This window comes from Phalaenopsis equestris, unplaced genomic scaffold, assembly GCF_001263595.1.
Source record: "Phalaenopsis equestris unplaced genomic scaffold, ASM126359v1 Scaffold000036, whole genome shotgun sequence".
NCBI classification, from domain to species: domain Eukaryota; kingdom Viridiplantae; phylum Streptophyta; class Magnoliopsida; order Asparagales; family Orchidaceae; genus Phalaenopsis; species Phalaenopsis equestris.
In genome coordinates this window covers 1983286-1998939 of record NW_018164478.1, presented here as the reverse complement: position 1 = coordinate 1998939, position 15654 = coordinate 1983286, and the positions used below count along the sequence as shown (strand labels likewise).

At 32.7% G+C, this 15654-nt stretch overlaps 1 protein-coding gene across 1 annotated transcript in view; it reads left to right on the top strand.

Annotated features, from left to right (window-relative positions):
- The first annotated feature begins 6684 nt into the window (after positions 1 to 6684).
- Positions 6685 to 15654, top strand: part of LOC110018925 — a 17905-nt gene continuing 8935 nt past the window's right edge. Inside the window, exon 1 of the mRNA XM_020716402.1 lies at positions 6685 to 6888. Coding sequence (XP_020572061.1) covers positions 6778 to 6888 — 111 coding nt within the window. The 5' untranslated portion in view covers positions 6685 to 6777. The remainder of the gene's footprint in view (positions 6889 to 15654) is intronic.

Below are 15654 nucleotides of genomic sequence, written 5' to 3'. Positions count from 1 at the left end.
TCACATTTTGCATATTTGTATGTGTGTTCGGTGAGTGCCTCTCGAAAAAGGTGTAAATCCTCATTATAGGTATCCATTTACTCGATGCAAATTTACTCATAGCTAGTGTTTGTTTGTTACATGACCCCCCGAGTCCCTCGTGCTGAAGTAATTCCTTCCCATAAATAGCTTATTTTATTGGTACATCTTGTTTTTTTGTTATGTTGTTGTAAGCATTCTTGTATTCATTAGCATGTGTTTGCTTATCTCTTTTGGGCACATGTTATGATTGTTTCTCGTTTTGGTCGAATGATCACAATGTGGGTTTTTTTTTGCATTTTTTTATGTTTGCCAATTTGTCTTGATCGCTTGTCTAATTCGTTAGGAGAGTGACATCTTTGTTGGTCGTGATACTCAAACGAGCATTGCCCATGAGGATATCTCAGGGAGTGATATGATTTTGTATTATGAGAAATAAATAGTATGACTGTGTTAAAAATCCAATGACTCTAAAACAAGTCACATGCGTTATGGACATTATTTTAAGGATAAGAAAATGGATATTTTTTGCTACTATAAGTATTTTACATCTTACTTTAAAAATTATATATGTTAAGCCATATATGAGGCCACCTCTTTTAAATGTCATCCTTTTTCTTGTAATGTGTTTTAGTTCTCTTGGATCTTTAGGACAGGGCCGGTGTGACGACCCTATCAAAGTCATACGGTAACCAAAAACTTTACCTTGAGTATATAGATCTTGGTTGTGACACTTTTCATTAGATATTGTGCTAGGCTAGGACTAGAATAATCTGTAGTTTTTTGGACACTTATGAATATAGTGTTATGCTGGCTTGTATGTTATAGCCAAGCGCACCTTTGTGTTTTTATTGTGTATGCCGATTTTTTGTATATATAGTAGTATATTAGGTCGGTCTTTTGCAGAAATTCATGTCATGTATATGCACATACACATGTACAATAAAAATGGGAAGTATGTGATGATTTACATGATAACTTTTGCTTGCAGGTGCTGATTAACTCCCCCACCAAGCATGGCTTATACATATTGCTTGTAGATAGCTTTTTTTGCTAACATATTTTCTTGCAGGTCAAGTTTTTTTTTCCTATCCTTATGAGAGCCCTATAATGAATATAATATTAAGGCACAGGTTTCGAGGCATTTTGGCGAGGGGACCAGGAGCAGTAGCTTGTGTCATGTATCTTAATTCAATATTTGATATTGATGTATAGATTTAGAATTGGGCATGTATATGCAGAGTCCAATCACTTTTTTTTTTGAGATATGTTGCTAACTCTGTGACACTAACACTTTTTTATTATTTTAATTTGGTTTATTTTCTAGTTTTCAATCGCATGTTTACATGCTTGAAATGTATTTAATTATATTTTTTTTGTTAATCACAAATGCAATATAGGCTGCAAAATCCTAATAAAATATTCAAAAAATAAAAAAATTTAAGATTAAAATATTTAAGACTTTAAAATTTGTACTATTACTTTCCTACATAGCCTTCGGGTCAGATTTTAAACTGCATGCATATGAATCACCCCCGTCATATTTAATAGAGCCATCATATTATGATTGATTAGCTCACTACATTGTATTGCATGTCCAGAGGAGAAGCCCCATTGTTTCTCTAACCTGACTTGCCCAATATAAATTTTTAGTTAGGTGGTTGTCTAATAGATTTAGGGTCTTAAAAGGCTCCAGACCTGGACGGGTGCAAGTCATTTGTTTATTAGCATATTCAGTTTTGTAGTTGAACCCCCATTTTTCTTCCTTCTCTAAGGCATCGTTGCATTTCGACAAGTATAAGTCTCATCTCTCGGAGCTTCACATGATAGTCATATGATAGAGTTTTATTATTTTGACCTTAGGGCTACCGAGGTTCCCATGGACGAAACAATTCACAAATTGCTGACTGGAGATCTCTAGACGTGTTAGGTCGACTACCTTCATGACCAGGTAGACTTAAGGTCTTAGTGGCTTGGGATGACGGGTCTGTGGTGCCTTGACCTGATTATCTCTACCTTTTAGGATTACTCGACCCTTCCTCTTGTTGACCCTCTTCTAGCTATGTCGCTACTTTTGACTTTGTTGATATCATCTTGACGGTCCGATTGCTGATGAGTTTCCACAAATCTGAGATACAGTAATTCTCCATCTGCATTGATGGCCCGATGAGCTCTGACATAAAAGGATATCATCGTCGAGATGGTTTTGGTTATTCGTATGCTATATATATCGATGAGTCGCTACCCATTTGAAACGTGAGAGAATCATTCTATACCTGTGGGCCTGTGGCTTATCGAAAGCTTTAAAATCTTCAGGTATTATCATACGAAATAACCATACTTTGATGACATATTCTCTAGGTTCATGATATTATAAGCAAAAAATTTTTTTTTATCTAAAGTATTCATGGGTATCTCCTATGATGAAATTAACCATTAGTATAAATTCTTCTGGGAGACTGCTGACTCCATAATAAAAATTCTCTTTTTGGTTCTCTAATTATAGGTGATATATCTAGGGATTCTCTTCATAGTTGTTGTGTTTTGAGATACTTCGAACCGATTCTGTTTGGACGTATACTCTCAACCTATCACATGAGATTTACCAATATATAAAGTCTTTTCCCTTATTTTTTTAGTTTGTTTATTTGTTAAAGTATTTTATTTCTATTCAATTTCACTCCTCTTCGAATCACTTACAATAATTCAGGAGAGAGATTTAGAACCCATTTGAGACAACTTCTAAGTGCGGGCGGTGTTTTCAAAACGCCGCCTCACAGTTTGGAAAACACGTTTCGGTAGCTTATCCAAAAACGTTGTTAAAGTTTTACACTAAACGCAGGCCGCCGGTCAAATCCCGCAGGCCGCGCTCAGGATAAGCACAAGCCGCTCCAAATGCACTCTTTTTCGAATAAGGAAATTATACGATGATATATAAATATACAAACTAGTGACTCCGAGTGCTATAAAAAGAACCGAGAAAACATCAGGACGATGAAGATATTGATATTGGTCAATTTAAGGGAACATATTATAAACACTTTAGTTAAGAAGTAAAAAATGCATTTCTGGTTATTTCTGTTGTATAATTTAGACTTTTTTTTTGCTTGGGAGTCTTTTTCATTTTTGTCTTTATATATTTCACCATTGCTTTTTTGGGTTATCATTTTGTGTAATCCAAAAAATATTAAATATTATGTTGTGTTGTTGTGTTAAATTTTGCTTGTATTTTTTTCTTGAGATATTTGATGAGTCATATGACTTTATGAGTTCTTCCAGATGACTTTCATGTTGCTTTGTTTTTGACATATATGAGTTTCGTAATAAAAGCTTAATGATAACCAAAATCTTATTATTTATGAGTCCTTTGCCTTAATGGATGATTATGTTTTGCATCATTTTGTGTGTTTTACTGAGTTCAAGACTTGTGCACTGACATATTAAAGTGATTTTTTCTTGTAGAGCATCATATATAATATATAGAAGCTTGATGATTGAAATTAATATTGTTTTCTGGATGTACTACTTAGCTCTCCTTCCACTAGATATGGACTTAATTTTTAATTATATATTTATTGTATCATCCTAGTAACATATATATATATATGGAGCCCAACGACCATTTTTCTTCTTTGGGATATGTTGTCGGTCCATCGACATGCATCTTATTATTTATTTTTTTATATTGAATGTGTTCTTTAATGCAAATTGCATATGCTCACTATTAATTATGCTTGTGGTTTGTCTAGATACCATCACGAACAATCTCTTTAGGATAAAATATTTTGCTATAAAAGTTAATCTTAAAAATATCTTCTAATTAAATATTGTATTAGAACATTCAAGGTATTAAATATTCACTTTTATTCCCTGTCTATACTTTCGCGTATGGCATTCAAGCTGATTTTAAAATTAACATAAAATGTGTGAATATATTCCCCTTATATATTAATGGGGTCTTTAAGATTAAAATGTCTTAGACTCACAAGAAAAAGACTCTTACTTTTCAACTCGACTGACTCAATATTGAGATATTATTAGGTGGTTTGTCTAGTGCAGTGTAAATGATTAGAGACTTTCTTGATCCAAACAAAATTGTAATCCTTTTATGGAGCAACTTAGCTTTGTAGTTGAGTCATTCGTTCCTCATTCTTTCTTTGTATGTTTCATATATATATATTATTGGCGAGTATAATTTCTAATATGTTTTTTTTAATCCAGATAGAGTCATAAGAGCTTAAACATTTAATTTTGATTTTTGAAAAGTAGTATTTTAATTTTGAAAAATAATGAGACCAAATAGATCTCATATACTTAATATTTTAAGTAACCGAGCACACCACCACAAGTGACATATCACATTGAAAGGCAAGCATATCACTTGATAGCGGTCTTGATTACATAAACTAACTAATTTATGACATCTATTCGATCTGCGAAACCTTTCATGTATGACTGACAAGTTCTTCTATCTAATATTAGGATTAGATAAAGTTTATTTTACTTAGGTTCTTAATTACCTATAGAGACAAACCCCTATAGTTAATTACATCTTAAATGACTGGAGTCGCTTAAGAAAACTCTCGATTAAGATCAATGGTTATGCATTCAAGATTTTCAAAGTCAAAAGAGAATGACTCAAAATAGGAACAATTATTTTAGAAGTTCGAATGAGCGTAAAAGTAGGGGATGTCACAGATTTTGAGTTAAGTCCCAACGACATCCCAAACTATCATATTGTTTGACTTTATATTTTGGAAGAAAAGTTATTTAGTGTTTAATCCTGCCGATTTTATTCTTTAGGTCCTACACTTGCACGATACCCGATTGTGCAAATAGCCTAAGAAGATAGGAGGATTTATGTCGTACCGAACGACAACCTCGGAATCCTAAAAGAATTAGGACGTACGCTGCACAACATTGTTGTATATTCATTACACCATTCTAAAGGCTAATTATAAAATCGACAATGTTTTTACATTTAAAAATCATTTTTTAAGGAGAAATTCCCCAAAATCCTTCAGACAAATTCCAACACTTTTACTTGGTTAACTTTTAAATTGTTAAGAGGTTACATTCAAGTCACTTATCATTGTCTCAATGTTGACAAGTTGATTAACCACATCAACAAAATGATTCACAAAGCTGCCATAAATCTAAATGAGCTTTCTACTATTTGATAAGAAAATAATCATACCATAGCTTCATTTCTGAAATATAATTAACATGCTAAATCTCTAATGTTATAATGGGGCAAAAAGCTAACGAAAAGCAGAGAATTGTGTCAATTACTTCAAACATCTAAAATAGGCTTAACAAAATGATAATCCTAACTTCTATGGATAAAAACTTTTGTAAACTCGATAGTTTATTACCCAATAATAAACTGTGTTGATGCATTCTTATGTTATTATATGATCCAAAACATCATGGAAAACAACATAAAGTGGACTTTATTATTAATGAAATATAACACCATTATAAAAATGTCACATTAGCTAAAAAATATTGTGGTAACTTGTTAATGAATGGTACATTGTTTATTTAAATGCCAGAAAGTCACATTGGGTAACGACTTGTTGGCCAAAAGTAAAACTCTAATGCTCTACGAGACATTTGCCACACGAAGAAAATTTAGCATCATATAATTCTTTGATATGTATCTATGGGGTTGGTTCAAAATTTTGTTTTTCATATTTCAATATACATTCCACAAATTTAAAATGAGGAGAAGTTGAAGGATAGATATGTCACTCGTAAAATTGACGTCGATCTTAGTGACTAGCAAAATTAGCTGTAAGTCATAGGCATTTTGTTAAAAAATAAAGATGTGAGTGCTAAGAAATGTTAATTATTTCAGTGGACCGAATATTCATTCACTTGATGACACTCCTCTCCTATGTATTATCTAAGCTCAAGACTTTTTATTTTTTTCTCAATATAGATGAGGAGACAGTTAGCTCAATTCCATCAAGAAAGATAAAAGAAAGCATTGGCTAGCATGCTACATAAGCACAATCTTCTGTCAGGTTATACTGTGATTTTCAATTTTAGAAAATCAGCCATGGATGCTATTCTTTTTTGTTAAGTTGCCTCGTCTTCATTTATGAGCTTATGCAATTAAAATCAATGTAATTCTCACATTAGTAGTTATTTTAATAAAGTAAAAAATACTTCTACTTCTCAAATAGTTGATAAAACATGGATTTCAAAATATCTATTTGCCAAAGACATCTACCAAAGTGTAAGCACTACCTTACCTTGTCTTCTTTAGATTTGAAAAGGAGGATGAACACAAGATGAACCGTTTAGACCTTTTTATGTTGATGATGCTTTTGGGGATCAAAGTGTTAAAATCAAGATTATGCTAAGATCACATGTCATAAGACAAATAATCTTCTAAAGTATAAAAGAATTAGGAGAAAAATATTATAAATATAATTTTTAATTGACCTTTTATCAAAAAAAAATATTTATTTTATTTTAATTTAAAACCAAAGGAAATAATCATAGAAAGGACCAATTATATATAATTGAAATTGTGCTAGTATTATCTGCATATTATTCAATAATATTTATCTACATATTATTTTTTTCTAAATAATCAAACGATTCTAACACTGACAGTATCAAAAGCTTGTACGTAAGTTCTCAACGAGGCAACTTTATTTAACACTAATACTAACTCTTAACCCGGTTCAGAGTTTGCGGCATCGGATTCTGCAACAGGCAATCGGCGGCGAGTTCGGAAACTCTAAAATGGCTTTAAGTTCCCTGCGGCCGTTCTTCATTTCGCGGCTTGCTTCACCTGATTTGAGGAACTCTGACCTTGCGAGTCGCGGGGTTAGATTCTCCAAGAAAGATGGACAGGTTTCTTATCCTTTGCCCCTTTGTGGTTTTGGTTTGAATATCTAGCAATCGTGTTGTTTTCCTCCAAAAATCAGTATCTTTCTTCCCGCAGATTCATTTCCTAGAGTACAGTTTGTTCAGCTGGACAAACCCATGGGCATTTCGAGGATATCTATTAAAATGTTGGTTGTTAATTTGGGGATTATGAACTTTTGAACTTCTGTTATTCTAGGGATTTGATAGCCAAAACATTTAATCTGATGGATTTTGATCGCTTGCATTGAGATATATCTTTTGCTCGTTGTTAGGAGTAATCGTGAAATTGGAGGGAGTTTAAGTAGTTGGAATCTGTTGGGGGTTTTGATAGTGTTTAATTTATCTGATCATGGTTTGGAACAAAAACTAGGACTTCAAACATTTGTCTTTGGGAGATTTCTCACTGTGAATTAGAGAATGTCCAGCCAGGAGAAGTGGTAGCCTTTGTTGAGTAAAAATTTCTGAACTTTTAGTTATATGAGATTCCCTGATTTTTGCAGAAATGAGGTTTGACCGATCGGATGCGCTGTATTTATTATATATCAGAGAACTATATGTTCATATTGTACTTTTAGGCGCTGTTTGTATGTTGCCAAGGGGATGGAATGAAAAAAGGTTTGAAATCTCTAGTCAACTTAAAAGATTTTACTCTCAAACCACAAATTGTGCGTTTTTTCTTAAAGTCCTCACCTTACTTCATTGCAAGCATAGCTTGAGTCTCATTCATCAGTGGTCCTTTTTTTTGTTACGCATTGTTTCAACTAATAGACTTTGCTAAGAGTAAGATTCAAAGGCTTTAATCTATTTTATTATCCATCATCTACGCTTGCTTAATGCTCTATGGGTTTATGTAGCTTACTCCATATTTGGAGGTTGACTAATAATTCAAGTCTGAGAGAGGATGGCTAGATTAGGAAATTCATCTGTTGATAGTCAAGAAATAATAAAAAATGGCACTTGATGCGTGTAGAAAATTGGCGGCGGTAGAGTAACGAACTATCGTCTTAGTGTTGTACGAAAGTTCAACACACACACAGATGAAAAAGAAGAAACAAGTAAATAAAACAAGTGGTGATAACTCCAGAATTTTTTTACGTGGAAAACCAGTAAGGGAAAAATTACAGGGCCTGACCCAGTTGTGGAAATTCACTATTGATTGATGATTACAGAAATCCCTTGTCCCACATACGGGAATGGTAATTATATTTTTTAGATTAAAACATAGACTAACAACATCTGGTTGGTGGTGATCGATAGTGGTTAGTGGTAGTCGATTGATCCCGAGAATATAGTTATGTAAAAGTTATATAGTTGACTCTGCTATGCAACGGTGCAAAAAACTTAATGCAATATTTTATTAATAAGAAATTCAAGCAATTAATGTTGGGATTCTACGCAAGTATACGTATCGTTATTAAGTAATAAATGACTTTCTATTTAAGCCCCAAATATTGATCACACAGGGAATATTTAAATTTGAAATGATAAATTTACTAAGAAATTTACAGAAAGTAAAAATTTCTTAACTTTTAGTTATATGAGATTCCCTGATTTTTGCAGAAATGAGGTTTGACCGATCGGATGCGCTGTATTTATTATATATCAGAGAACTATATGTTCATATTGTACTTTTAGGCGCTGTTTGTATGTTGCCAAGGGGATGGAATGAAAAAAGGTTTGAAATCTCTAGTCAACTTAAAAGATTTTACTCTCAAACCACAAATTGTGCGTTTTTTCTTAAAGTCCTCACCTTACTTCATTGCAAGCATAGCTTGAGTTTCATTCATCAGTGGTCCTTTTTTTGTTACGCATTGTTTCAACTAATAGACTTTGCTAAGAGTAAGATTCAAAGGCTTTAATCTATTTTATTATCCATCATCTACGCTTGCTTAATGCTCTATGGGTTTATGTAGCTTACTCCATACTTGGAGGTTGACTAATAATTCAAGTCTGAGAGAGGATGGCTAGATTAGGAAATTCATCTGTTGATAGTCAAGAAATAATAAAAAATGGCACTTGATGCGTGTAGAAAATTGGCGGCGGTAGAGTAACGAACTATCGTCTTAGTGTTGTACAAAAGTTCAACACACACACAGATGAAAAAGAAACAAACGGTGATGACTCTAGAAGTTTTTACGTGGAAAATCAGTAAGGGAAAAACCACAGGGCCTGACCCAGTTGCGGAAATTCACTATTGATTGATGATTACAGAAATCCCTTGTCCCACATACGGGAAGGGTAATTATATTTTTTAGATTACAACATAGACTAACGACATCTGGTTGGTGGTGATCGATAGTGGTTAGTGGTAGTCGATTGATCCCGAGAATATAGTTGTGTAAAAGTTATATAGTTGACTCTGCTATGCAACAGTGCCAAAAGCTTAATGCAATATTTTATTAAAAAGAAATTCAAACAATTAATGTTGGGATTCTACGCAAGTATACGTATCGTTATCAAGTAATAAATGCCTTTCTATTTAAGCCCCAAATATTGATCACACAAGGAAGATTTAAATTTAAAATGATAAATTTACTAAGAAATTCACAGAAAGTCAAAACGAAATTACTGTCACTAATTTCGAATGTTGAGATATTATCACAACTAAATTATTTAACTAATAACAAAAATGAAATACAAAGTTTAAACAATAACTACTAAACTAATAAACTATGTTTATGTGATGAAGATTTATTATGTGAAAAAACATCTTTTCCACTACAATGAGGTTTTGGTAAAATGAGATGAGATAAATGGTTCTAATATGTATTGTGCCAAATATGAGCAGTTTTAATATGAGCAGTTTTAATTCTCTACCATGATACAGTGCTATAAAAAATTATTGGCAAATCCCAGGTTTAGTCCCTAAATCCGTGACTAGGCTAGGAGGATACTGACTCCCACTCCAGAGCTCTCACTTCTCTTCTCTTGAAGGCTAACTCTCACTTTAATTTTTAAACACTAAGATCAAATTGAAGATTTTAGTCTGTCACTCTAAAGATTCTCCAATTCTACACCCAATAAAGTATATTTTCTTATTTATTTGTACTTAATTCCATGAACGAAATTCTCCTTCATGGAATTAAATGCGATCCTCACTCTGTTGTAGAACTCATATTCCATTTCCCGGATCATATTTTTCACAACAAATTTTAACAATTTAATTGGCCTGATCGAAAAGTAAATGAAGTTCGGAGTTTAAAAATCATCACAATTTATTTTATATTTTAATATTGGCACATTCATATTATCTCTTCATTTCACCGTATCTCAGAGTCGGGAGAAAGATAAAGTAAATTACTCAAACTTCATAAGAAAAATACAACAAAACATAAATTTCTTATATAAAAGAAAATTCATACAACAATAATAAACAAACAACACCTAATAAAAAAACAACACTTATATGAAACTTTTTCTCAAAATAAATCCATTTTTAGCCTCTTATAGGAAATGTAATAAGAAGAAATCTCTCACTTTTCTCCTTCTTCAACACTCTTAGAGAAAAATTCACACTTAATCTCACCACAAAACTTTAAATTATAAGAATAATGTTAAATTATCACAAAACTTTAAATTATAAGAATAATGGATTCTAAATGGTTGTGGAGTGAAAAATTGAAAAATGTGTGATGCGTAGAAAGTTGAATTGGGACGATGAGATGTCAGGAAGAGTCACTTTTCTGATCAATTTTGGCCCCAAATAAAACATAGAGTCGGTTCTCTAATAGGTGCCTCTAAAAACTCTAAAAAAATGTACAAATTCGTCGAATCTTCTAGAAACAGGGGCTGAATCGACATTGACGCCCATTCCAGTGCCGTCGGCGCCAGTGTTCCGCAATTTAATTCGGCGCTCTCTGTCAATTGGCACCGTGGACGCTGAGTAAAATTCTTCATCTGTTCTGTTGGTCAGCGCCGACTCGGCGCTGTCGGCGCTGAGCATTTATTCAAAAATGCTATTTTGACTCTAAATTCCATTCTTTTTGCTTCAATTCCTAAAAATCAACAACCTACAAGAAAATATAAAATTATCTTCTATTAAAGTGCAATATCACAAAAAATGAATATAACATATGAGTCTAAAAATGCATATATTTTTGGTGTATCATCAATGACGGTTGACAGAGGTTGACGACGGTGGGCGGTGGTCGTCGGAGGTTGGTGATGGTCTTTAGTGGTCGGCGACGGTCGGCTGTGGTCGGCTGCAGTCGACGGCGGTCGACCTCAAGTCCTCAGGCTCTCTCTCCAAACTTCAGCTTCTCCTAATGCGAGGGTGGGGCTCTATTTATAGTGTTCTGGGTGCAATTAATGCAGAAATATCAACCATTTTAATCAGACGGTTCAGAGAGTTTCCTTCAATCATGCGGCGTTTAATGGACATTTGAGTGTCTTAACGATGTCTGAATTGAGTGATATTGAGCTCGTTGGATTTGTCTTGTCGAGATGCTTTATTCAAGTATAGGCTTGCTAGTGTCGACATCTGTTTGATCTTCCCAATGTGTATAGAAATCTTCCATAGAAATCTTCCAAGAGTGGTTTAATAACCTGATCTGAGCTTGATTTGACTCGGATTAGACTAGTTTTCATATCATTAGGTCCGTCTCATCGAGTCGATCAGTTTTAACTATAAGTTTGCTGAAATTGGAGCCCTGGATAACTTTTTATCAAAATTTAAATGTTTCTTCCTTAAAATATCGTCTCGAGATTCATGTTATGCTTCGAGATTCGTGCCGGATGATGAAAATTTGTTGGTGGCGTATCAACACTAATGCTTGATTATAATGCATAAAGATGTCATAAGTAGATCAAAACGTTATATACACTTTATTTGAAATGTTAGTCAATGCCATAGAGTGGTCCTATGATGAGCTAGGTGTAGGCCAATATATAATTCTATAAAGGCCTCTTGGAATGTGTGCTGGAGTCTTGATAAATCAATTAATTATGCTTAGAGGTGCGACGTTAATCTTGGCCCTGTCAATCAAGTCAAACTCTAATTTATTGAGCAGAGAGATTAATCCAAAAGAAAAGCTTAAGTATAGTTTGGGTTGCATATGACCCTCAAATGTAGTTTAAATGCCTCTGCAATGACTATGAACAATTTAGCCACTGGTAAACTAGATTTTTTTGAAAATATGTGTGATTTGCAGTGCGTGCATTTGTAGCTAGATTGTTAGTTCATGGAAACACACTAGAAGGCTTTGATATAGTTACTTGCCACTTAACAGGTATTTTGGCATGGCAATATACTAGAAACAAATTATGCAACTCGAAAGTGAGCAATGACAGGCCTCAATGGGCTCTTTAGTTTTAACTTAAAAAGCCAATTTGAGCTATCTAATCAAAGATCAAATGACTGAGATTGCTCATGTTAAAGTAGGGATTATCAACTTTAGATCAACATGATTCTAGTACTTTGCAGTACTGCACTTAAAGATCATTTTCGCTGAATCAAGCGCTCCTACCACAAGTCCTACTCATGGTTGTAAAAGTAAATTTCTGTTTGTGGGAGTGTATGCAATCATTTGATCAAATATAAAAAAAAATGTTTAGAACACATAAAAATGTGTTTAGTAGGGCTATAAGCTTGAATGGTCCCATAGTTAGGAGCATTTGCGTGTATGCGGTGGATGGAGTAAAAAGTGTGTTAGTAGAGGTGAATGTGCACTCGTATGCAAAATGATTCATTGGTGAGATGCCCCAAACATGTAAATTAAGGCGGCTCTATGAATCAAGAAAAGTTTGGGACTTAAAGTAGCATGCTTGTAAATCAGTGCGGAGATTGGCCTCTTAAGACTATTTTTTGGTAGTAGGATTTGAATAGAATTTAAGCAATATTTGATCAACAATTTTGAGACAAATTCGTACAAAAGTTACAACAAAATTCGAGAAAGAGTAAGATAAATTTTGAAAATATTTGAATAAGATTTAAATACGATTCAAGTAATATTTTGATCAAATTTTTGAGCAATATTCGAACAGGATTTTGAGCAAACTTTAGGCTAGATTTGGGTAGGATTTTAAATAATATTTAAATAAAAATTTGGATAAAATTTAAACGTGATTTTTCTAAACAATAAAATGAACTTTAAATCATACAAAATTTAATCTCCTTCTTTATTTTACCATAAAGGAGTTTAGCTCAAAGATTTGAACAACATTTGAATAGGATTTTACTGGAATTTGATTAGTTATTTAGCGATGTATGCAAGTGAACATATCACACTAATAATATAAGATGAATAGAGTATCGCTACCTCGAGGATCAAATTTAGTTTCTAAAAATAATTAGGTGTTGATTCATATTTGTGATAATATTATTTAACTAATTTACAAAGGGATAACATAAAAAAATTTGTAATACCTAACTTTAGGTTGAGATAAAATTTGAATTTACGAGTTCATCAAAATTTGCTTCATTTAAATTCATAGTTTGATATATAATAGTAAAAGTGATTGTTAATCAAGAGCGATTATTTCTTCTGGTATTCTCGTATAACTAGAAGTTCTAATCTTTTAGATTAATTCTCTATTATTCCATGTGAACTAAAATAAAGAAATTGTATTAGGTATTGTTCTAATTAATGATTGAATATTTTAATTGAAAATATTCATGTCCTAGTTCATAACTTACTGATATATCTTCTTCAATCATAAAGGAACTCTTCCGATATTATGAAATGCTAAAAATTTTAAATTTGAAATTGGCTCAACTAAATGATTCTCAAAAATTGAATCCCAAAGTCCCAATTTGGGACTAAAGTAGATAACAAACCAAAAGCAGCTTTCCACTTTTTCTTTGTGGGCGGAAAATTCGAAGGTGTATTTACGTGCATACCACCCAATTCTTATGTTTTAACATGTCTATCACCTAAAGCATTTACATACATACCACGGGTACAAAATTTAGTGTTACTTAAATACAATATAAATAATTAATATAAAAAAGGATATAATTAAATATTATTATTTAATTATTTAATATTTTCGAGCCAAATTGAGATGAGCACGAACAAACAAAGTTTTGTTTGTCTTCGGCTTGTTTGTAAGTTGAGCTCAAAAAAATTGTTCAGGTTCGACTTAATTGCTTAAAGAACAAATTGAATACGAGTTACTTAACAAGCCGAACACTAGTTGTTTGCGAACAACTAGCTTTTTTGATAGCCCTAACAACATTGCAAAGCATTGGCCAAACACCTCAACACTGCTGCAACACTTTCTAGACTATGTTTAGTGTCGTAAAGCCCTAGGTAAGTTCCTCAATGTTGTCTTCTTTGTTAAATCTGAATTTTAGTACTATAACAGCCGTTCATTGATGCTATAAAGTATAGAGCTGCGATGCTATAGTTCAAAAGGTGAAATTTGCTTATTTTTTATTGTGACTTCATTCTTAGTACTTTAGTTCATCCTTATTCTATTTGCACCATTATTTTAGTCTCCTCCACATGCACTGACAATTTTTATGAATTTTCTACAAAATTTATTTTATTTTTACTTGAAAATAAATTTATTTAATAGGATTTTTCATAACTAAAACTCATTGAAAAGAATTCTACCAAATAATTAAATTAATTTTTATTGAATCATAAATTCTTTTCAACTTCACGTTTAGTTGGTTCCGTGGCATAGAATAAATGGATTGATATTTATTAATATTCTTTGTAGTGTCCTAATGTGAACATAGTCTAATGAATCGTAAAGTTTTGAAACTTGAGGAGGTTTAGGTGGCAGTAGATTAGATTCAACAACAACAAAAACAAACAAGCTTTTGTCCCACTAATTGGAGTCGGCTACATGAATCCGTTTTCTCTATTGTCATATTGAGAGTCATATTTTCATTTAATTCTAATAAATTAAGATCATTTTTTATACAATAAGCCCAAGTCTTCTTAGGTCTACCTCAACCTTTCTTAACATAAGTCATATCTAAAACGTCTATTCTCCTAATCAAATCATCATATGGTCGACGTTTAATATAACCAATCCATCTAAGACGACACTCTTTAATTTGGTTTGCCACTGGAGTTACACCAACCGTTTCATAGATACATCTTTTTTGCATTTTGCCTCTAAATTTCAAACCACTCATCCGCCCAAGCATTCTTATCTCAACAACACTTAACTTAGATTTACTCTTTTCTTTTAAAGACCAACATTCTGCACCATAAAACATTGTAGTCTAAGCGATTCTTTTCTATCACACAATTGCCCTGATGCATTTCTCCACACCAACCTACCAACTTAAATTCTATTAATAACATTTCTGTTTATATCATCATCACTTTGAACAATAGACCTGAGATATCTAAAACGTTCAAACCTTTTAATGATTCAGTCACCCATAGTCTTAATTCTATCACTAGATCTACTACTGTTAAAATTACATTCCATGTATTCAGTTTTAGATCTACTCAAACGAAGGCCTTTAGACTCTAATGAAGACCTCCATAATTTAAGTTTTTTTCTCAACTTTTTTTTTCTAGTCATATCCACAAGAAGGATATCATCGGTGAAAATATTATGCGATATTTTGCGGTAAATGCATATATTTGATTAATTAAGATATTTTACTTAAATTTCATACTTACATATTGTCGGCGTTTAAAAGGGGGAGAAGTTACGTTTGGGGGTCGCCCGTAAGAAGCTGTCGGCCGCCGGAATCGAAATCCCGTCACCCGCTTCGGAAGGACTTTTTAATTTACGTATATATATATATATAATTTTAGAAAAATATGAAATCAAACTGACCTC